This window comes from Erpetoichthys calabaricus, chromosome 3 (genome assembly GCF_900747795.2).
Source record: "Erpetoichthys calabaricus chromosome 3, fErpCal1.3, whole genome shotgun sequence".
Taxonomy (NCBI): Eukaryota; Metazoa; Chordata; class Cladistia; order Polypteriformes; family Polypteridae; genus Erpetoichthys; species Erpetoichthys calabaricus.
In genome coordinates this window covers 138,956,552-138,981,636 of record NC_041396.2, presented here as the reverse complement: position 1 = coordinate 138,981,636, position 25,085 = coordinate 138,956,552, and the positions used below count along the sequence as shown (strand labels likewise).

At 39.3% G+C, this 25,085-nt stretch overlaps 1 protein-coding gene across 1 annotated transcript in view; it reads right to left on the bottom strand.

Annotated features, from left to right (window-relative positions):
• The window catches only part of LOC114642389 (MAM domain-containing glycosylphosphatidylinositol anchor protein 1), an 828,760-nt gene extending 807,418 nt beyond the window's left edge, over positions 1 to 21,342 (bottom strand). Inside the window, exons 1-2 of the mRNA XM_051924713.1 lie at positions 19,892 to 21,342; positions 18,794 to 18,883 (exon numbers count right to left, since the gene is read on the bottom strand). Of these exons, the coding sequence (XP_051780673.1) occupies positions 18,794 to 18,860 (67 nt within the window). The 5' untranslated portion in view covers positions 18,861 to 18,883; positions 19,892 to 21,342. The remainder of the gene's footprint in view (positions 1 to 18,793; positions 18,884 to 19,891) is intronic.
• Between the last annotated feature and the right edge of the window lie 3,743 nt (positions 21,343 to 25,085).

Sequence of the window (25,085 nt, the reverse complement as noted above, 5' to 3'; positions counted from 1 at the left end):
CCGTAAAACCTGCTTTACATTAGCGTAAGTCCAGAAGGCTATAACATTGTTGTGACACTTTTTTGAAGTGTTAGCTTCAGACTTTTATCCTTTGAAATAAAAAAGCACAACCAACAAAGACTGAGAAAGGAACATCTGACTCCTTTAAGGCTGAAAATAGACTTAAAGACATACTGTGGGACAGGCCCTGATGCAGCGCACTACCATGCCAGGCATGAACCTGATTGTCAGTTGAGGTTTGCTATCTATCTATCTATCTATCTATCTATCTATCTATCTATCTATCTATCTATCTATCTATCTATCTATCTATCTATCTATCTATTATACAACACCTTTCATGTCTGTCTATCTGTCTAGCTATCTAGCTATCTATCTCTACACTGTATCTGTTGATGCTTGCTGAAGAAAGCAGCAGTATTCTTTCTACCAGTGCCTTTCACATCTATCTGAACAATGGCTGACATATATAGATGCATAGTATAGTACTGGATGAGGTTTTTGCATTGTCTTCTAGACTGTTAGAGTCTCTATTGTGGGAGATGGCCGGCTGTTCATCCCGGCCAATACCCCCAGGCCGCTAGATGGAGCCCTCCCTGTAGCATGGAAGTGCCCCGAAGACCAGCAGGGAATTATGGACAATGGAGTTTTTATTCCCAACCCTGCTGGACACCGTGGGGCACACTAGAGGACGCTGCAGGGAGGCTCAAGGACTTATACGTGCCCTATAACCCGGACGCACATCATGATCATATGACCAGAAGGAACGACGTGTTTCCGGGTTGAAGAGAAGGACTTTTTATCTGACCCGGAAGTGATAAGAAATCACATGGACTGTAGGATTGGAAACACTTCCGTGTCAGGGAATATAAAAGGACTGTGGGAAAGCCCAGACACTGAGCTGAGCTGGGAGGTAGGGTGGCGAAGTGTCTGGGAGAGGAGGATTGTTATTGATTAGTGATTATAGTGTACTTGTATGTGTAGTGTGGAGTGGAGGGTGCTTTATGCACATTATTATTATAAAAAAAATAATAATTTTAGTTTTACCAGGTGTTTGGAGTGGTATCTGTGGGTTCAAGGGAGCTCTAGCGCCCCCTACTGCTACACTATTTATTGTGCTCTTTAGATTTTTTTATACGTCATCATATCTCTATATGCCATTGAATCTAGTAAAAGGAGCATAACTTTTCAGCTAACAGCCCATAACCTTCTGCCATGAAGTTTTTAGCATCAGTAATACATTTTGCACATTTTCAGAAGGGCATGTTGTTGTTCTTTAAGCTGTCCAAAAGCTCTGAGGCTAGGGATCTGGACTGGCAATCGGAAGGTTGCTGGTTCGAATCCTGTAAATGCCAATAGGGACTCTGCTCTGTTGGGCCCTTGAGCAAGGCCCTTAACCTGCTATTGCTGAGTGCTTTGAGTAGTGAGAAAAGCGCTATATAAATGCAAAGAATTATTATTATCATAATTACAAAGTATACAAATGAGGTTGATGTATTTTTCTTCCCCTACTTGTTGAAAACCAAACCACTGAGTGCCTGTCTTACTTAGCTGCTTATTGATTTAATTTTTTTTTTTGTACAAAAAACAGCAAGTGTTGCCAGAAAACTCCTTTTGAATAACAGCATCCCAACTCTATAACCCTTGAAAATGGTATTATTAGGCATTAATTATGAGTTTGCTCAAGTAAGATGAATAATTGATGCAATTACAATATTTATAGACAGCTAAAGGCTTGACTGTAATACATTCAATCCAAATCAAGAAAATGGACATTTTAGTAACAATTTATGCTTTAGTACAACATGCTCAAGTTACGCAATTCACCATGATATTTTCTGTTTAATATCTATCTGCCCTGTGAGCCAATTTTAATATTATTATATAAGGAAATATGGTGTAAATCACTAAGAGGGCGTTGAGCAGGAACTATGTAAACCAAACATTATCAGAATATCAATTAGCTTTTATAAAATATGCACTTGCTTTATTTATACAACCACTGCACCACTGCTAACTTTCCTATTGTCGTCCCTCTGACTCAATCAATGTCAACAGAAAAATGTGTACACATGTCCATTCTGTATTTCTGTTCCTATTATTGTAGTCATTGAAGCACTTCCCATATCTCCCAGGCTACATATCTCTTCCACATTCAAGGAGTCAAATTCTATCTTAGCAGCAGACAAAATGGCAGAATCCTAGCTGAAATGAGACAGTTGCCATCAGGCACACAAACACATACTATGGCATATTCAGTTTTTTCATGTATTCTTTGGTTCTGGGGCTAGGAATCTGTGCCGGCAATTAGAAGGTTGCCGGTTTGAATCCTGTAAATGCCAGAAGTGACTCCACTCTGTTAGACCCTTGAGCAAGGCCCTTAACCTGCAATCACTTCATCCATGGTATGACATTAATCTGAATCCAGCCCTGCAAGCTGGTCCTCCAACTTACAGAGAAAACTTGGAAGTTGGTGACAGGATTGGCACTCCAGCCACCGTGAAAAACCTCACACTATTCCATTGTGGTGCTGAGGTGTCACCCGCTGCACTCAGGTCCCAATCCAGGTAGTTTGTCATGTGTTGGGTGAAACAACACACTTATCAGCATGTTCTCCCAACCTCCTCTCTCTCTTTCTCTCTCTCTTTATCAACAAGTATAAGCAATCACATGCATCACATCTTCATAAAGGAGGTCTCCACTTTTTAAGCCTGCTACACAAATAAAATCATTTAGGTCAGCGGATCATTCTCTCAGACTAAAACATCTTGTAGCTCTTTGTATTTCTGATATACTCTAGCTGTATTCGCAATTGCATTCTGCACCTGCACACAGTGAAGAGAGCTATTCAAAAATAAACAGAACTGAAACTGAAATTTAATAACTACAGTTTCCTTTTGCCCACATTTCACCTCTATTGGATGGGAAGCTTACCTTTGGGTTTTTGTTCATGCCTTTGCTCTTGAGACAGGGTACAGCATGAGTCTAGTTATATTTATTTAGTCTCCCCAACTAGTATGTTTATTTTCTTAAGCAAGCTTATACTGTAGTCTTTATATGAGCAGCTGATGAAAAATAATTATTTTCATTATTTTTGTTTCTTATCAGTAAGTGAAAATTCCATATACATTTATAAAAATAATGGTTCTTTGCTGTTTTATATGGTTCATCGTCAAAGTATTGCTTAATAAAGCACCATTACATTCTGGGAAGTTGGTTGGTTGGTTAGTTGTAATTTAAACAACTTCCTAATATGTACGACAAAACTGAAATCTTTGATGTTTGATAGGCAACCAAGAAGGACACTAACAAATTAATAAAACCTGGACTTAAGCTGTGTTATTATATACAGTAAGAGTCCTTTTAAAAGCATGACCCATTGGTATTTCACAAATCTGTTACCACCTATTCATGGTTATGTACTGTATGGAGCCTGTCACTTATCTAACTAAATAAAAGTTCTTTCTGGAACTTTCATGTGGATGGGTCTTTTGGGAACCTAAAATTATTCTCCTATGGCATCGCTCTGAAGAACCACTCTGGCACCTTTATTTTTAAGAGTATAGTGTATTTATGGCACAAGAAAATACCGGTTGCCTTGGGATTCATTTCAAAAAACCACAGACAAAAGCTTTTTGACTATAAGAAAGAAAAAAGTGACTGTTTCATTTAATCATATTCTAAAAAACTATGGTTTGAAAGTACTTAATTGAATTCTTACAGATCATTTATTGCATAAACTGTATAGATTTCATTTTGTATGTACTGGTCCCCATGATGGAAAAGTGCTAGCGCTCTAAACAAATCCAATACTTTAAATTCAGTAGTTACCCTGCCATAAAATCATATAAGATGTCTTTGTCTTTATTTGGAAGCTTTGTTTCTTGTTTTTATTTTTTTTTTTTTATTATTTTTGCTTTTAGCATAAGATATTCAAATTAACATTTGGGATTCCATTCTGCCAGAACACCACTCAAGATGATATGAATCACTTTTTGAATTCTGGGTACATTGTTGTTTTGCTGAATGAAATATCAGACACCTCCTATAAAGCATTTCTGCAGAATAGTAAAGCACAGATGAACAACTGGGACTAGTATTGAAGCAGCCAGAATGCCCATGATCTTTTTCCATCCATAAGTCTATCAATCTACTCACTTTCAAAAGTGTTTACTCTGATTCATGGTGTTCTGATAGTACGGGGGAATTTAAAAACTATCAAAAAGGTATTCCTCAGTAAAAAAGTATCATATAAACATGTACTCTAAACCGACAGATTTTCTCTTAATCTTACAAACACTCAATTTACACCCCTCATGTCACAGGTCCTAAAGCCAAATTCATCCCTGACTCTTTTTAGTATGTTACTGTTGACAGCTGACACAGTAGCCATGACATTTTACTTTATTTCTGCAATTATTAAATCTGGAAAAAAAAACTAAGGGCATCTCCACATTTTTTGCATACTACATGCTCATATGTTACTTAGTTACCAAGCGATACATCTTTGAAGTGTTCAATTATTTTTGTATCACCCTGTATTATGGAGACTATAGTGAAGCTAACATTCAAACATGTCTGACAGCTATAGCACATAGTGTGAATTTCGCTTTAAGAAAAATATATGTACAAGATTTTTTTTAACCAGAAAAAAGACCTTTTGTTTGTTGGTTTCTTTTTAATTGATTATAATTAAGGATGCAGCAAACTGATTTTTGGCTTTTGTTTCAGTCTGTGGGCACGCTTGGCACACAACACAAAACCTGTTACAGCAGAAGCCCTTTTTCACAATTCTGTCAAAGCTAATAGTGAAATTGGGATACCAACACATCCCACAACCCATTAATAAATGGAAGTGTGATTCTCCATGGCTGTACTCCATAATATCATATAATGAAGCTGTTTATCAAGACTTTGAAGGGAACTATAAGCAAGTCTTCTGAAACCAGGAGATATTTATACAAGTTTGTATATAAGGTGTTTGTAATTACAGGGAAGTTATATCATAATTACTCTTGAGTAACAAATTCGTACCTTTATTCTTTGACCAGATCCAGTAGCAGTTCTCCAATATTTAGGAAAACTAAAAGCACAACTAGGAACACAAGAGGTTGGCAATGTATGTCATTCTCCAAAAACCTCTACCTCATTGTAACAGATCATGAGAACTTTGAGACACTCATGCTGCCCTTAATGCAAACCATGAATGCCTCAAAAGTGCATTTGTCAGGCATATATACAACCGAGTGCCTTTGATAGGATTAAATTCTTTGGCCTTCTTGAGACCAGATGGCTGACAAAGTGTATCACAGCATACGAGGTGAGACACAAAAATAACCAGATTGGTAAAAAAAAATATTTATTGATGAATTACAGCATGCTAAACATTGTCACCTTTTATATACCCCCGTCCCGATCTCTACACTGCTCCATACGTATCTTCCATTGATTGAAACAGTACTGGAAGTCTTCTTGCTTGAGGCTCTTCAACAGGCTTGCCATTTTTGTCTTCACTTCATCCATTGAAGAAAAATGTGTTCCCTTCAGATCACTTTTGATTTTCAGGAACAATTAAAAATCACAGGAAGATAAATCGGGCAAATAGGGTGGATGATAGAGGACAGGAATGTTTTTATCAGTCAAAAACTGCTTTACGGAAAAATAGAAAATTTGCAAGAAATTTGATGTCGATTCGCTGTTTGATTTTTTCACCTGACTTTTTCACGTCAACTCGTGTAGTAATTGTTGTGCAAATACTAACTGGGCTATTCACAGGATATACCTAGCCAGTCGGCGGTTTGAGAGTGCGTGCAGGAGGGGTTATAGTTCTATGATTCACGTCCGGCCGACCTCCAGACAGTTTTCTAGGAAAGCCCCAAGCCCAGTCCGGTTATTTTTGTGTCTCACCTCATATGTTAACACTGACGGCTGTATATCATGCTAAAGATGATGGTTGAAAGAATCCTTTCTCATGAATTTGGAAAGAACTATACCATGGTATCTGCAGTGTATCATTCAAAAGGCTATTTCCTTGCTTATGTCAATGTTTTCCAACCATTGGTATTTTGGATAAATCATCAACTAACCATGTGTTGATGGCTTACAGACACTATTATTGTGCCATTTATGATGATTTTGACTTTCACTGTGTGTCCACCTTGCGATGGACTGGCGCCCCATCCAGGGATTGTTCTACTCTGCAGTAATGATGGGTTTGAGCAGCTTGACCTGCCAAGAACTGGCATTTTCAATACTTAGTTCTAGTCCTCTCTTGGGACTGATAACTGATAATATGTGCACAATATTGAGAATGGTGTAATCTGGGTGACAGTCTTGATAGACAGTTTAGGTAAAAAGGGCATGGATACTTAACTTCTGGATATGTTTGCAATTTCAAGACTTGAATCATCACTCAGGAACTTTGTCAAATGCTTCATGTTCTCCCTGGTGCTCCACTGTAAGCCAATGGGAGAGACATGTTGGTAACACTTTAGTTTAGGTAATGCAAAAACGCATCCATTTCTTGTTTACTCATATGTAACAAGACCTTAACATACATTTCTTTGGGTATTCATAGCACTCAAATAAACATCAATAAAGTGTGTATTCATCTCTGCTATGTGACCTACTAAAAAAATTTCACTTTGGAGTGGTTTGAGGTGGCTTAACTGAGACACATTTCTCTTGATATTTACATTTACATTTATTTGCTTGGCAGGCGCTTTTATCCAAAGTGACTTACAAAAGAGGTAAACACAATCAAATAACATTGGGCTTGGGACTGTTTGTTCAGCAAGTGTAATAGGACAGGTAACTAAAGTTGATTGCTATAAGTGAAGATATGTAATAACTAATAATTGACAATCATAGATTACAATCAATACAGCAATTAAACTTAAACAACAAATTAACCAACAATATAAAATATCACAGAGCAAAGAGTTTTTTTTCAAATCGACAGATATTCACAGAATACATTGAGGGAGCCAGCAGTATGGATGGAGGTGGGCAGCTCATTCCACCAGCTAGGAACTTCACTGAAAAAGAGTCTGGATGGAAACTTTATATCATACAGAGGTGGCATCACCAGACGCTGTTCCCTGGCAGACCTGAGTAGGTGAGTAGATGTATAGCACTTCACCTGTGTCTCCATATACTCTGGTTCTGACGCATTGACTACTCTGTGGGCAAGCATCAGGGATTTTAACTTAATGCGTGCTGCTATAGGGAGCCAATGTAGCGATCTGAAGAGAGAAGTGACATGCATCCGTCTCGGATGGTTAAATACAAGATGGGCCACTGCATTCTACATCACCTGCCGAGGCTTCATAACACATGCAAGAACTCCTTCCAGAAGCAATTTTCAGTAGTCCAGATGTAACAAGACCAAACCCTGGACCAGAGGTTGTGTTACATGCTCTGTCAGGTAAGATCTGATCTGGCGGATGTTGTACAGTGTGAACATGCATGAATGAGGGACAATATAAATGTGGTCAGAAAGAGATAGCTACTCATCAATCACCACCCCAAGGTTACGTACTGACCTGGCAGGTGTTAGCGACAGTGAGCAAAGCTGTACAGAAATGGGGAGTTGAACATACTGGCTGGCCAGGATCAGAAGAAGCTCAGTTTTTACCAGACTGAGCTGAAGATGGTGGTCCTTCATCTAGTCAGAGATATTAGTATGGCAAGCAGAGACTCTAGCTGATAACATATTGTCCTGCAGAGGGAACAATAAGTACAGCTGTATATCATCAGCATAGCAATGATAAGACAAACCATGGGATTGAATGATGGAGCCCAGCAAGATGATGTACAGAAAAGTAGAGAACCCAGCACCAATCCTTGGGGTACACTTGTGCATATTTGTTGTGCCTTTGACAACTCTCCTTGCCAGGACATGCTATAGGATCTGCCTGAGATGTAGAACTCAAACCGTCTGAGAGCATATCCAGTGATGCCAATGTCAGAGAGGATGGCAAGAAGCATGATGTGGCTGACTGTGTCAAAAGTAGAATAGAAATCTAGCAGGATCAGGACTGAAGACATGTTGGTAGCTCTAGCAAGTCATAGCTGTTCGGCCACCATTACAGAAATTACATATATTTAGTACAAGACAGGGGCGGCACGGTGGCGCAGTGGGTAGCGCTGCTGCCTCGCAGTTGGGAGACCTGGGGACCCGGGTTCACTTCCCGGGTCCTCCCTGCGTGGAGTTTGCATGTTCTCCCCATGTCTGCGTGGGTTTCCTCCGGGTGCTCCGGTTTCCTCCCACAGTCCAAAGACATGCAGGTTAGGTGGATTGGCGATTCTAAATTGGCCCTAGTGTGTGGGTGTGTTTGTGTGTGTCCTGCGGTGGGTTGGCACCCTGCCCAGGTTTGGTTCCTGCCTTGTGCCCTGTGTTGGCTGGGATTGGCTCCAGCAGACCCCCGTGACCCTGTGTTCGGATTCAGCGGGTTGGAAAATGGATGGATGGATAGTACAAGACATGTAAATCCTTTACATTAACATCTCAGTTTACCATCATATCAATACTCAACACTGCACAGAGATAAATAACCTATCTACTGATGTTTTATAAGTGTTATGAGGACCAAAAGAAGCCTTTGTTAAGGCTGTGTTACATAACAGTAAATGAGTAATAGATAACATTTTTGCAGTTCCTAAACTAAAGTTTCACGATGCCTTTTTTTTTAATTAATAAATAATGCCTCACTTAAGAACACAAGTTTCTGGGGAAAATGGATATATGCGATAACTGTGAAAAAATAATGTTAATTTGAAAATACCAAACCTACCCTTTATAACTCCATCCTAGGGTCACTAATGACAAAGCCCAAGAATCATTTCTGGGTTCAGGGACAGTCTTACTTTTCCAAATGGAACAGCAGGCTATTGGTCTCTCTAGAGTCTCTTTTTGTTTCTGCAACCCTGAGATTTTTATTACCTTTTGCAGTTGTCTTTACTGCATCCTTATCTATGTTACCCCTCTGCAGCCCAGAATGAGGAGTCACCACAGGCATTTCCTCCCTGACCTTGATTTAACCCCTAAGTGAAGTTCAGGTATCTCTGCAGGATTCAGGTACTACTTGCCCCTGTTTCTGTATAGATGTTTCTGTTTCCTTTTCTTCTAGGCCACCCAGCATTTTACAGTGGTGCCTACTTTTCAATTCTGTATTTCTGCCTATGCAGGTTTTTCTCTGCTTCCCTGTTTCTGTTATCAATTTTGCCTCCATGCTTGCATTACCCCTGCTCACCTACATGTATCTCTCAACACAATGTAGCATTTACAATGTACCAATGCAAATTTGTATAGGTACTGTCACAACATCATGTTTTTTACATAATTCAGAATTATTAACAAAAATACAGAATTTTTACTACATTTTATCAACACCAAAATGAAATAAAGTACTTAACAAATTCCTGACTGCCCTACCTGTATCTTACTATTCAGGTGAAGCTGTCCATCAGTTGGAAACAACTAGCCTCACACCTCGTAGACAATATTGTTACTTCATTCACTTCCAAAATGTTCTATTCCCTATGTTCTATTTACCTGCCAACCTATACCTTTACTCACCCACCTTTAATGTTCACCTGCCCATGGCAGGTAGCAATAATGTAACACTCTTTTAGGATAAAGCTTAGTTCAATCCCAAAAGAATTGTCCGGGTCAAGTTAGGTACTGAAATTGGGGTCAGAAATAAAATTCAAATTTGAAAACTAACACTAAAGAAGTATATGTAACAGCAACTTCACACTGTGAGAAACTATGCATTTTCTTCAGCTGATTCATATTGATTTTATGTAATATGTCCTTTATTTGTCCAGAAGCCCACTGTATTTGTTCAGAGCATGCCCATTAGACAGGTCTTCATGCTATGGTGAAGTTAAGACATAACCAAGCCTAAAACGGAGGATATTTTTAATCAGCAAATTTTGACTTGAATATTTGAAACTTCCTTGTTATTTAATCACATAAAATAGAACAAAATGGCCATATTTGTAACATGTAGTTACAATTAGGTGTTTTGTGTTTTTTGAAGTGACTCAGGACACCAGCTGAAATTCACAAAAGTTAAATTCAAAGTGTATACTGCAGTGCTACGATTTTACCACAGTACGATAAATGGTACACATAAAGTGAAATATTTAAAATCAGAAAGTACAAAAAATTTCAAAATATAATTAAACTAAGCAATGGAAAAATAGAGAACATAAATGATCAAACAAAGGATATTTTTCTGTTAGGTTGAAAGACTCTCCCACTCTTTCTTGCCTTGATAACAACAGATGATCTTCTCGACACCCAGATTCTTCACTTTTTTTTCCTCTTCTGGCCTCCCTTGCTGTACTCACAGTTCACTTCCCAGCTCTTGATTTGGTGAGCTACTGGCAAGAGAGTATTCCATGAGGACTTAAAATGATCTTTTAGAAGCTGTGTTTGGCTTGTGTGCTAATACATGGTCCTTGGATAGTTTACTTCTTGATGAATAAAGCACTTAGACAGTAGACAACAGGGATGGGTCTGAATTACCAGTAAATCGATAATCAAAGTTTGGTAATAGTATTTGCTTTTAACATGTCACACACGTGCAATTAGGGGACAGCCAGTGCGTGAAAATATCAGGAAAAGGGTTAGTAAAGTGTACTAATGCCTTCTCTCTTTAATTTCCACAGAACTACGGAAGATTAAGTAACTTTACTCCCTTCCAGATGACCTCACTTCCGTCCCAATCTGATGATCTCACTTCTGTCTCAACTTGATGACCTCACTTCTGTCCCGCCTTGATGACCTAACTTCCATCCGGCCTTGATGACCTCATCCCACTTCCTTCAATATAAATTCTTAGTCTCTTCATTTATCACTTGTCTTTTTGTTGTTTTACAGCTTACAAGACCAGTTTCAGTCTTTTTTGACTACTCTTCCAGACAATATAGGGGGCCAATGCCCAAATCTTTATTTTTGTTTCTGCAAATTATTCCACAAACAGTAAATGCAAAATCACAAAATTAGCTGGACAAAATGTATGTCATTCCTATTGTAACTGAGGCCATGCAGCATATGTGCTTTGATAGCTCTTACAGAATATTTAAGTGGGTATGAATCTTTCTACATGATAAACTTTCTGATGAAACACTGTATATGCCTTGTTCTCCTTAGTGCTTCACAGCCTTTCCATTGGCAACCACATATTTATGCTATGTATTCAAGGACAGCTGTTATTCACTTTCAACACATTGACTGTAAGACCCTAATTTGCCATGCATACTTGTACAAGTTTACAGAAAAATACTAGCTTTTTTGATAGACATCATCAATTAATTAATTTCTAAACTAGTGGTGAACTCGTTCCAAGCATATAACCCTTGGTGGCTTTTGATATTGCTCCTGGATTTTTATTTTTATGCTTCCTGTCCCTTGGGCTTCACCCCTATTATATGCCACCCCGGTGGCATCATTGTCCCGGTAATCTTTGCCAATCAGGCCACCCTCGAATAACAGCAGTTTACAAGGAATGCTGGAGTGGTCATTCACCTTGATTACTAATAATAACTTATATATGAGTTTTTAGACACATTTACAATCAAAAGTGTTTTCCATACTTTCCTTGCAAGTTAAAAGTAGCACAACTGATTTTGCAGAATGAATCACAATCTCCTGGGAAACATGGAGTCAGCAGCCCCACCAACAGGCAACAGCCAGACAAGTCTAACAGTGGATACCTTTAGAATTACACTTAGATCCTTTAACACTATGCTTCAATCATTTGAACAGTCATGCTATTGATTAAAGAAAGGATAAGTGAATATGAGTGTTTTATCCTTCAATGCTGAAAAAAAAGCCCTCTTGATCAAAATAACTAGAGAAGGTTTCACTAGATTCACTTGATTAACTGTGGGTTGTCCTACCTCATAAACTTTACCTTCAAAGCAGGCCAAGCCATTTTCTAACCCACTTAGTCCAGACCACGTCACCAAGTGGTGGTGGGGGGGGGGCGGGGGGGGGGGGGTGATGGATGCATCCTATCCCGTCTAGCATAGTTCACAAGGCAGAAACGAACCCTGGACTGGGTGCCAGTCTATTCCAGGGCCAATTTAGCATCACCAATTCACCTACCCTGCATGCCTTTGCAAAATAGGATTAAATGGAGTTTAGCAGAGTGGTGACTCTGAGGCTCAGGATCTGGGCTGGTATCTGGAAGATTGCCAGTTCAAGTCCCATTGGTGTCAGAAAGGATCCTACTCCATTGGGCACTTTAGGAAGCCCCTTAACCTGAATACTTCTCCAGGGGTACTGTACAATGGCTGATCCTGTGCTCTGACCCCAAAAGTTATATGAAAAGGAGATATAAAAAAATAAAAATAAAATGAAAAACAGACCAGCCAATGGAGACCCACAAAGTCATGGGGAGAACATGCAAACTCCATGCAAGAAGGACCTGTGACATGAAGCCTGGCTTCCTTATCGTAAGGCAGCAGCGCTACCAGTTTGCAATGGTGCCACCCTATCCATAAAGCATTAACCATTACTATAAATTTAGGCTACGTAAGTATCGATACTATATCAGTAAGCTGATTAAGGTTAACACAATCACATTTTATACACAGGTTATGAATTCACCTTGTTTTCACTGGATCCAGAGTTTGCCAAGTCTATCTAAAAGATATAGGTGATGTCTTACATCTTGATCATAGGTACAGCATATTTTATCATGGATAGGTAGATAAATACTACTTTATTCGCCCCAAAGGGAAATTTAGCAAAAAAAAAAAAACCATAAAACTCTACTAATTATTTTTAAAGGGGCTTGCTTGTAACAATTACCAACACAAGTGAACACATTAATTCAAAGGAGGAGTGACGTTCAGGACAATCTGTATGCATGACTGATTTTCTATGACTAATACTAGCAACTATGTGCAATTCAGCCATTCTGAAGTGTTTAATATTCTATGGATTACCATGACACTACACAGTTATATACAAGAATTCACTTAAGTATTTTATTTTAGTCAGATTCCAGAAATTAAAAAAAATAATATTGTACTGCATTTTGCTTACACTATAAAATGTATATAAAGATTTGATCATCTTTATATAGAGAGGTGAACTGCACCTACATTAGGAGCATAAAATCACAATAAAGCCAGTATTTTCACAGTTTATAGCCAGTGTTTTGCAATTGATATGCCTACGCGATATATAAAACAAAACAAGTGTTCTGTTTAAAGATGTTACTGTGCTACACTCTTTGCCTATTTCTCTATCTGTCCCTTTCCTGTTTCCAGTCCAACACATCTTTCATTCATTCTGCCCTACAATTACAGCCCTGATCGGCCCTAATGTTAAGCTCACTGGAGTAGAGGAGAACACACAAGGTCTTAGGCTGAAAGTCACAGCCAAGGCTTGTCACATAGTAACCATAGTACTAACTACACCCAGAAAATGTCCTCACAGTTAAAGGAACACGACAAGCTTTGCCTTGTTTGTCCTCAAACACTGACTCATCACCTTTTGCCTCCAGTACTTTTGACAATTTCAAGGTTTCCTCAGAGTGAAACAGACATGCTGAGTGTCCACTCTGGCAGTATTTTGTTTATAGTCAGATAAACTACTACTGTAATGGGCTCCACATTGTCAGGGTGGTTAACACCATGAGGTGCTTGCTTGAATCAGGCTCACACACTTCTTTAACAAGCCCCTCGGTATGCACCTTTTTTTGACATTTGATGACCACAACTTTAAACTTATAACACTAACCCAAAGACTTTAAGAGAAATTAATAACTTTATTCAGAATTTACGTTTTCAGTAATTTTTCACAAAAGCTGCAGATATCTCTGTATTGCTTCTTCCTGACTGAGCATAGCTCAGCAGTCCCAGAATAATCAGGTACTCAATTTTGCACATTTCTGTACATGCAAATTACTTTCGAAAGGTTATGAAACATTTTACTATGATTATTACATTTTGAACATCATTCTTTTTCTCCCTTCTAAATTAATGCATATGCCACCACCACAATCAGTGGTGAGTTTAGGACAGCAAGGTGGTTAATGCAGCTGTGCCTTAAAGACCCAAAAAACCTTCTACGTATTAATTTGACTGAATGTGTTTTATCGGGGCAGTCTGCTTTCCTACAATAAGCCCAAAGATTTTATGGTATTAAAGTGAATAAGTATACACTGCAAATAACTGATGTCTCATCCTGGGTTGACTCCTTCCATGCTCCATGTGTTTGTAGGATGGGCTTCAGCTCCTGACTGGAAAAATGGATGGATAGCAAACAACATTTCTGAATGCATTAAATTCTACCATACCTATTTTGTGTACTCTCTGGAAATGTGCCAAATTTCACAGCTTCTTTTAAACAAGTAGACAGCTGGTATAATGAGTGTTTCTTGGTATTCACATCAATATTTACTGTGTTCAGCAGCTGAAATGTTACTAAAAACAAAGTAATGCCTTCGAAGGGCTTTTGATTGATAAATATTGGAGAAAATCTTTCTTCGCACTGAGGTCCACAATAGCCTCTAAAGTCATTCTGAACAGGCACAATGATCAGGAGTCCATCTACAACCTTATTGTGATATCTACCTCTGAAATGAATTCCAATTCAGAAGACCACAGATTAGAGATAAAACTTGGCTGATTAATGATTTAATGGTACAGATAATGTCACCCTGGGCTATGGCTGGATTTCAGCACTTTTCCAGTGCAGCACACGCCACAGATAAGGAGATTGATTCCAAGTCACACAAGTGTTGACGGACACTCTAGGAGATTTCAAGAAATGACAAGAGGTGCCCCAGGGCTACAAGATGAAGAAGGATTTGCCTTGAGCAGACTGACAAGCTCTAATGGATCAGATGGCCTTCCTCACTTTAAACATATCTTTGGAAAAAAATGTGTCTCAAGTTCATGTTAAATTTAAGACACAAGCAACAGGAAGATGTGCATCCTGAAGAAACAGACGACAGCACGGCAGCCCGAAAGTACTTCAGTAGGTGGGCTGGGGCAGCCAGCTGTCTATCTTGGGCCTGATTTGTTGATACAGTTAAGGAAGCCCAAAGGAAAAAAAATGTTTATCTGTAAAAGTTTTTGTTTTATTAGGAAACAAAATGACAAAAGAAATGTTAAGCCAAAACATGAAAAATAAATTACCTCCATAGACTTTACAATGTGAAATCCAATGTACAATAATACATTCTGTGAAATACATGTACAGGATATAATGTGTCATCTTAGTCCTCCTTCTAAAAGTTCTGAGCTATATTAGCTTCTAAAGGAGTGCTGAATGGGTAAAAAATGTTCAATAAATAGAGCTTCTGCTTAGTCCTATCTATGGTGGCCTAATAAAAAACTAGTGGGCTCAGGACAAGGGATCCATCCTGGCAGAAATGCCAACCTGTCACAAGCTGGCACAAACATGGTCAACATAACAGGACAACTCTAACGTAGAAGAATGTTTATAAACCTCCTCAAAAGAAGCCCCCTAACAGAACCTACAAGCAGATGCCAAGATTTCCCTTGGGCTCTAAGGACTGTGAAGTGTGCCATTCAGAAGATGCATATCTTTGCAAACTTAAGAGTCATTTGTGTATGCTATGTAACATTATTACATGTGCAATGAGCATATTTATTTTACTACATAATAATTTTGTATTGAATCGTAAAGTGCTCAGTTATAAATCCGTACTTAAAAGACTTTTAAATAATCATTACAAGCCTCACATATTACCTATAAAGCTGCAGATCTCATCTGATTCTTTGTACTCTAACTCTCGGTAGCTTTTGTTTGTCTATGCTGATAGACCTGCTGTACTTCATAATCATAATGTAGGCATTTGTATTTGAATGCCTTTTATCTGTTTAATCAGTTTTAGCAAATAACACCTAGCTGCTACCAACACTCATTTAACAAGAATAGAAGTTGAGGCGAGACTGACAGGCCTTTCTACCTTTTTTGGTTTGTTGTACCACTGAAAGTGGGCAGTGCACAAAGGTGTGTTCTACCACACATTAGCTGATATAGAAATTATGCATTCTGGGTAGCATTATGTAAATTCTTCGCAGGTAAAGCTTTCACAAGGAGTGGTTGTGGGAAAAAAGTGCTCACTGCAGCAATTCTTTATAGTCATGTACTGAATAAGTGGATCCGGAAAGTGGAAGGAGATGTGTATATACAAAAGCTGTTAAATAATTAATTAAAATTGTGGTTAAGATTAGAAAAAGCACTAGGAATAGCATCTAGTTATTGATTATAACATAATATTCCCAAATCCATTGTTATAATACTGATTATAACATACTTGTATTTTTACAAATTTTCTTACAAATTGCTTGCCATTACTGCTTCGACAGAACTGTAATAGTGGGCTAAAAGTAGTCTCATGAATAACCTTCTGAAGGGTTAAGTGTACTGACCCACTCTTTTTCAGGTACTATTTGGCTTCATTCATTATTGTCACAACTAAAAGACAGTACGCCCCTAAAATGGCAATACATTATCTAAATTTGGCTGTGCCCATTTCATTCCTGTTAAAGCCAATGTTCAACAAAAGTGGTTGGCACTTCTGAATTACTTTGACCCTTAAGAATAATGTTGCTTAAAATGGTTGTCCTCTTCATATATTAATTCTTTCTTTCTGTGTCAGTTCATGGACCTCTTTCTGCTCCAAGATTTCAATCAAAGCTAAAGACCGTTATCTTCTCCATTATATTCTTAATGTGATTTCTTGAAAATGGTTCACTTAACTGTCTTTCTTTCTCTTAACCTGCATCTTTGATATATACTTTCTAACATTGCCCTTTCTAATACTATCTACACCTGGTATGATCATTGTTTAATATATCAAATAATAAAAAAGTTTCTAATAGCTTTGTAAACTATATTGTGATAATGCTGACTATGCCACATACTATAAAACATGATGGCAGATTGATTCACTTGAGGACAGGATATTAAAAAAAAGTCACTTATAAAGCAGAGTAAAGGAACTGGATAACGGATCTTCATTATAAAAGTATTAGGAAAGGAAATCGCCTTTATTTGAAATAAAAAGAGAAATGCGGCTTGTTTCCCTGTCAATTACCTCTGGAGACGGGCATTCTCATCACTCCTTGTAAGTTAATGTTTTGCAATGAAGAGGACACCTTAGCTTGTGAAAGGCCAAACTGGAAAAGAAATCCTGTAAGCATGTGTTGTACCTCGAGGTTTGACTGTCCTTATATAATTTTTATGTACAGATTTTACATTTTTGCTACCTGCCAGTCCAGCTACAAATGAGACATTCTTCAGACTATGTCTGCTTTTCGCATCCTTAAGTGGGTGCAAATTATCAGTGGAAAGGCAACGTTTACAAATGAGCTACTGATTGCCCAGGTCTAAATTGTACTGAAACTGTAGGAAAACGTTTTTTAGCGATGCCACCAGCAGTCAGTCTAGTATTAATATTCTAGGGAAAAGTGCAAGCAGATTGCAGAAGAAACATTTTGACATTAATAGACTGTGTATATGCATACATACTGTGTATAGTGAGAGAAACCCTCTGAGAGAGCTGGCAGCCATCCTCTGGTCTATTGCTCTTAGTACTGTATACACATTGTCCCAAAGTGACAAGGACTAACTCCTACATTATAGGAAGTTATAGGCTAACTAACTACGGTGACTCTTGAAGGGGGAGGTGAATGAACTGGACAACAAGCCGCACCCATTATGGCAAAGATGGGGATATAAGAAATCACTTTTAAAACCATTCCCACTTTAACAATAAAATATCAAGAGAGGACAACCAACTCACATTGTGATGCTTAATCGATCCATCTAGGGCAACAACTCCATTAATAAATATTTATGACTTTAATGTTTATATCAACATTTACTAAACAATCATTTGTTATACTCATGCATTTTTACCCAGTTCAGTACACATTTTGCACAGTTTTGCAAAACTGGGTTGTTTGCACGTTATTATGATAAGCAGCACAATTAACGACCACACCAGCTCTTCAGTTACATTACCTGCATATCAGTTTATGACCCATAAACCAAATACAACAGCCACTTCTCTGTTACCCTGGTGATGAACATTTTAAACACTAAACCCTCTATTCTTCTCACCTGAATAAGTTAACTTACTTTTCAGATACCCCCAATGTCAGCTCAGTACTATATTCCCCTTCAGTCAATGATATATTTTGTATTAAACTAATCTCGCAGATTTTTCAGTAAAAAGAAACCCCACTGCATTTCAATTTGAGAGAACTACTGTATCCTCTTTCTTCTTCTAACAATCATACAACCCACCAAAAGAAAAGTCATTCTTATGAATTTACCACTGCAGGTTAACATTTCATGGCTATGTTAATCTAAGCCACGGGAATCTATAATTCTGTACTAAGTCAGCCAGGCCACCTTCTCCTGGGTTAGAACTGGCAGGCTCAAGCGGCTCTAACTCAAATCACTTCTACTAAAGGAAGATTATAACTCAGCGGGTAGCGATGAACAGTTTGTCTCTATCCCTATCAGAGAGTCCACACTGGCCTATGGCAGATCACTAATCACGTTGGCACTAATACAAGGCGCTTTATGATTTTAGCTAAATGAAACACGCTTGAAACGGCCAATCTTGCACCGCTCGTATCTCCAGACATGCACTGGACTGTCCTGAACAGAGCTACTTCAAAGACATGACAAGAGAGAAAGGTGCTTTGCCCATCCTCAGCGACCGGCTTTTCGGGTTAACGATGTGTACTTTGCAAAAAGACAAAAGTCAATCTCTCTTACCGTAAACTCCTTGTCCTTTCACGCTGTAATGAAGAGCCGAAAATAATAAAATCCAGAAAAGCTCCATATTCAGTTCCAATTTGGCATAACCTAGAAAAAGTAACACAAGAAAACAACGTCTCAGCTGACGCGCAGTGACCATGAGAGAGTCCGAGTCCGGCTGCGTGGTCGCCGGGAGGAAATGATAGGTTTGAGTTCCACGATTTCGCACTCAGTCCGACTATCTATTCTAATTAATTTCCGCACACTTCAAGGCGTCACTTCTTTCCGATTCGCTTTGCAGCACGGATTCAAGAGTAGGCGCTTGCGAGATCGTAAAGTGCAGCGCGTGGCAGGGAAGATACGAGGAGATGGTTATGTTATTACACTGAACCTTCACCCGGTCGTTTCTGCTTGGCACCAGACGTGGAGATCATGAAGAGGAGAAAGGGTGCCAACTCTGGAGAACAGAAGACGGACCGAAACGAGAACGCAGCTGCAAGCTGCTACGAGGGACAAGCAGCGGAGCCGAACGCCGCATACAAGAGCTTGAGGGTCAGCGTGCCGTGCAGTTCAACGCATCCTTCCTGGACGCTTCCTCACGTGCGGGATTTGATAACTTTGGCATCTGGAAATGCTAATAACTCAAAGTAACGCTGGCGAATTTTAATTTGTATTGCAACCCTTGCGGAATTTTACAGGGAATGAAAATGCGACGGCAAGCGCAGGCGGAGTTGGTTAATGCTCGATGTGGCTACAATTCATTCATTCACTCACTCACACACTCATTTTCAAATTCACTTATTAAAGAACTTAATCTCAGGTGCCAGGGCACGTTAATTTAATACCAGTTATTATATCATTCCACTAAAAATAACATTTTAAATTATGAAAGATTCGAAATTGTGCTATTAAAAAGGCTGATTGCAAGTATAGTTTTATTTTAACGTTGTTCCTTAGTAGAGCTTAAAGTGAACATCTGAATTTTTTACTACGAGCGTTTAAAAGAGTTAAGTAAAAACCGCGAAGTTCACTTTTTTGTATATCTTTCTCTTTTACTCTATCTTTTGCCTTTCTCTTTCTTTAGATCTTCCTCAAAAGACACTTCTTTACGGTTACCTTTCGGACAGGTGGGAGCTTTAGGACTGAGCGGCTCCTCGGTCAGGATTCGTGGGACTCCACTTCTGTTCTGAATGGTCCAGCTATAATCCGTATCACGATTTCCCCAGTTGTCCACCCAGTTCCAGCCAGTGGATTTAAGTTGTCGATCCTTCTGTTGCTGCACCTGAAAATGCTCCGTCCAAGCAGATTCGTACTGACCCCCGCACCTGGTCCAGTTTTACAGCGTGGCCACCAACTCCAAATCGCCTTCTGCGTATTCCACGGAAGTCCCTTGTTAGGATACAAATTCATTCAAAGAAAGGAACAACTTTCCATTTTCGCAGGCATCTATCGGCCGGACCTTTACCAGTTCCGTTTCGGGGTCCACAGGATGTGCTTAGAGCCTCTGCAGAGGCAACTTTTCCTTCACGCTCCCTCTTGTAGCTGCTCAGACACCACTGAATGAATCGCCGTTATTCTGTGAAAAAAAACATTAATTGGCTTTTGCCCTTCACTTATTATCCGGAATTTTAAAACGTTAGACACCAAAATTCGAATCCGCACAGTTGCTGTCGATAAGCAAGGACTTGCCAGTCCCCGTCTCTCCAGGGTTTGTTCAATGCTTCTCTTGTGTTTTTTTTTTCTTGGCTATTTTGCAAAGGACTGGAAGGGGATGTACTTAAACAATACGATCGAGGGTGTTTATTTCCAAAATAATAATACTAGTAATTCCTTTCTAAAATCACTTCTTGGCTCTGTGCAAGTTATATGCGCCTCTACTCAACTTTGCGTTTCTCTAATAGCTTGGGTACCCGGTATTTTTTTTTAATCTTTTTGGTATATGTATTTTCTGAGCAGGGAGATGTTTTGCAACTCCTCCGGTGGAGTCAGCCAATTAAATGCGTGCGGCTACAAACTGGCCCAGCCTCCAGACCGCTTGCTCCTGTTCCCGGGGGACCAATTAAATAAATAAAAAATGGAGGGGGGGGGGGGTCGTGAAGAGCAAGGGGGGAGAGTCGCACAGCACATCGCTTATCCGCTGCACCGTCCAATCAGCCACGCCCCCTCTTTGTCGCCGAGACACGTCACATTTCAGCACAGTGGAGTCCGATTTAGGACACTTCTGCTAAAGAGGTCGAGGTGCCTCACTGGACAGCTAGCGCTATCTCAACGGACAGCTGGATGACTGGACAGAAGTGCGCGGCTTTTGTTTCCAGATTGTCGACTGTGGACTTGTTGCTCCTTTACTGAGCGTTGCGCGCACACTTATGGACATGCGGGCGGCTAATAACACAAATGAAACCAGGATGCTGCTTCAGCCAAGCGGTCGCGTCTTTGCAAAAGTACCATGGGAACCGCTCACTATGCCCTTCCTATTACAAGTACAGGGGATGCTTTTGTGATGCTATGGCACACAGTAAGCCACTAAGGGGAGTTCCAGCATGAAGAACCGCTATCCAAAAAAAAAGAAAACGTTTGTGTAACATGGAAGGGATGAAATCGCGCAAGACGTCCACAGGTTGCATTTAATGGGAAACATAAGCGGTGCATTTGATTGGCGAGAATGCATTTACGGAATCTTGCTTACAAATTATGATGCTAATCCTCTTTAACTTAAATGGACAGGTTTATTATTGTTATTAAGTATATTTATGTAAAATATTTTACATTTTTGTTTTCTGTAAAATATTTAGTGCGTGTTTTTTTGCTTTGGCGTAAGAGTCGTGAAATTAATTGAACTGGTCAAAATGTTATTACAATTAATGCCACAGCTGTGACTATTAGCTTGTGCATTTTATTTAATGATGCATGGCAGTTTTTCTTTTGCACCGTTATTTAAATGATCGGTGATTAGTTCAGTAGACATGATATATAAAGGAGATTTGTTATTTCCGTAAGCCTAAGCGTTACGCTCTTCTCTACAGAACGTCAAGTTTCTGTGTTGGAAGGTTAATCCTGTTCCGTTATATTTGGCCTTCAGTAACCTTCTTTAATTTACAAACGTGATTGGATTCTCTCGTCAACTCTCCCGGCGAAATCAAGTAAATAGCAGGAACCGCATGGGGGGAATCCATGCCAGTACATCATAAGACACACTCGTGCCCACGCTCACACTGGGCTCTTGTACAGTGGACTAGTCGCCCTCGCAGGAGAAGCGCATTAACAATTATGTAAAGGATGTGAACTCCACACAGATAATGACAGGACGAGAATGAAATCCCGGCTTCCAGGAGCAGTGAATTAGGACCCTGAAGCAATGTGATGTATGGCTGTTTTATTAAACACGCTCGCTTTACCATAAGTGGACGTAAAGAGCAGACATATATATTAATGCTTATTATTATTATTTTAAGTATGATGATTTAGGGCCCCTAGCGACAGTAAAGAATTGTAGGCGGAGTCCGGCATGGCAGACTCGCGCACTTACCAAGTTTGGCTGGTCATCATAGTAGCACATTGTGTTCCTCCTCACTGAAGGAAACGCATGCAGAAGGCATCCCGATTAAGAATCAGCTACATATTTAATCATCGTGTTACTATATGAATGTTATTTACATTCATTGCATTCCTTTATTTATGCCCAGTAAGCGCCATTATCAAAATCATGGGAATAATTACTTCGAGACCTGCCTGCTGCCTTTTGTTGATGAGGAGAAAAGAGGGTTTCAAATAAAGAAAAAAGTCTTCGGAGTGCTCATAAGAAATGAAAATTTAATTCGTGAGGCAGAAGCACGTAATACACAAGAATATTGTGTCAAATATTTAAATATCATATTCAATTTAAATGTTTAAAGTGTAAATGTTATTGATTGTATTATATTTATGTCAGTTTTAACCTGCTGGGAGAGCATCTTAGGGTTGGGACCACTGGTAAAGAATCAAACATCGAAGATATAATATTGGTGATCAGGAACCTCGAAACAACATAAAACGACTCTTCACTTGCCCATATAACCAATCCCTGTTTTTTCAAAGTTTTGCGAAAAGAACTAAAGTTGGCCCCTCGTATCCCATTAGGCGATGAACCCCTGGGGTTGGTTGATGTGACACGCACAGTTTTTAGTCCTTCTCATCATTTTTGCTAACGATACCTATTGGTTTACTCTTTATCATAAAAGCATAATTTCCTGTGCAAAATATGTTCAGAAAATTGGGATTTTTTTTGGATCTAGGAGGCCAAAAATAGGGGGAACCCCAAAAATGTCGATGTCTTGCATAACCCGTCATCAGGACGCGTCGAACGGTATATCATATGTGAATTTGTTTTCTCCCACCGGTGAGTCAAGAGGCGCGGGACCAATTTAAAACCCAGGTCACTGGCGCCGAGAGATACGCAAAACACTGTTCAGCGGTCCATTCTCATCCACTCCATTCACTGAGCCCACGTTTGTACGGTAGGCTCGACAAAAGTCGGAGCCCATTCCGGAAGGATCAGATATAAGGCAAAAGCAACCATTCATGTCCACACTCGCATCTGCTAATAAATGACCAATTTACAGTTACCATTCAGTCCAATAGGGATGAATTAGAAATGTGGGAAAAAACACATAACACTTTTGGAAAACATGCTTTCAGGACTAGGGCAGGAGCCAACCGTGGACAGGACGTCAGACATGTAAAAGCACACTCAGGTCCACACCAGCTTTGAGGAAATGTAGAGTCCTGCAGGTATTCGAAACCACAGATCTGTGAGGAAACCGCAGTACTTGGAGAAAACTATAGGAAGAAAAGTCGCAAAAGGTACGCAGAGGGCTGCCACTGTGAGACCGCAGCGCTACCACTGTGCATCACGCCATGATTTTTTGTTAACTAATGCAATGACCAATGATATTCACTTTGACGGATTACCCTTTAAAAAAGTTGACAACCAACTAAGCATAATATGTATTCTTCTCACAAATAATGATTCCGCTTAATAAATTTATGATACCCGCATCCAGCGCCAATGTGCAACCAACTCTAGACGGGAGAACATATTCGAACACGTTGGAGTAAAGCAGAATTAATCGGAAAAAAACGAAGCAAACAGCGGGTGAGAACATGCAAATTCCATGCGCAGTGCTTGTGCCTGGATTCGGAGCAGGAGCTTAGATGCTTGAGACAGACCTATACTCTCTATCATCATGACGCCCTTAATAATTATTAGAATGTAAAATTATATTAAAAGTCATATAAACAAAGTTAACATATATAAAGCTACTGGTTTCAAAAGTAAAACCACACACCTTTACAGCACACATATATTATTCAAAATATATGCCCCATTTTTTGTTGATGCAAATAATGCCGCATTATTCGAATTAAAAATGAAAGCATTGGTATTATCAAATGTCTTTTTGTAAAGAATGCAATGATATTTTCAAAATTGGTAAGAAAGTATGTAATGATTCTGTTAACCGCATTTTCATATACAGTAGCTCACTTCTGATTTGGAGTTTTGAGAGCGCTGTGCACATTTACCAGTTAAGTGTAAGGGTCCATTATTTTTTTCATAGTGGGTATTGGAGAGCTGTGTTAATTAGATAATGGAATTAGTCCAAAGCGTTATTTTTGGCACCCTTTAATATTAGGTTTTGGTTGAAAATCTGAATACATTCGTGCCAAATATTTGCAACAAGAGAGGAAATGTCATAAGTGGTATGTTTTATCTTTAAATGAATCTTCTTGGCGGTGCATCCATCCCAGCTGTGGCCACTGAGATGTCAACCGAGTTTCTCTCCCCGCTTTCCTTCCCTTTTGAAAATCACTTTGGTCACAAGTCATCCAAGCGACAAACTGCACATGCGTGATAAGATCGGCGACTGTAGCAAGCTTCGCTATGCTGCTGATATGCTTTCCAAACAGCAACACTTCGGTTATTCTAAATTTAAGAAATGGTGACATGAATTCAGCACATCGAGAGGTGCACATAATCTGCCTGCTGATGAGCGGAGATGCGACCCAGAGAGTCTGTCATTTGGAGACGTCAGCTTGGCATTCAATGCATTGAAGTTTCCAGCTTCCCGCATTGCCAAATCAGCGTTTGTTTTGTAGTTCTTACAGTTTTTTTTCACAGAAATGTTACTCTTCTTAGACAGTTATTCATATTTTATTAAAATGTTTTTCTTCCTTGTAAATTACGAGCACATTTTGAGCATAATATTACTTTCCTCTCACATCCTAACAGGGTGCACGTTCGACTGACTGATATCTCTATTTTGAACCCGAGTGC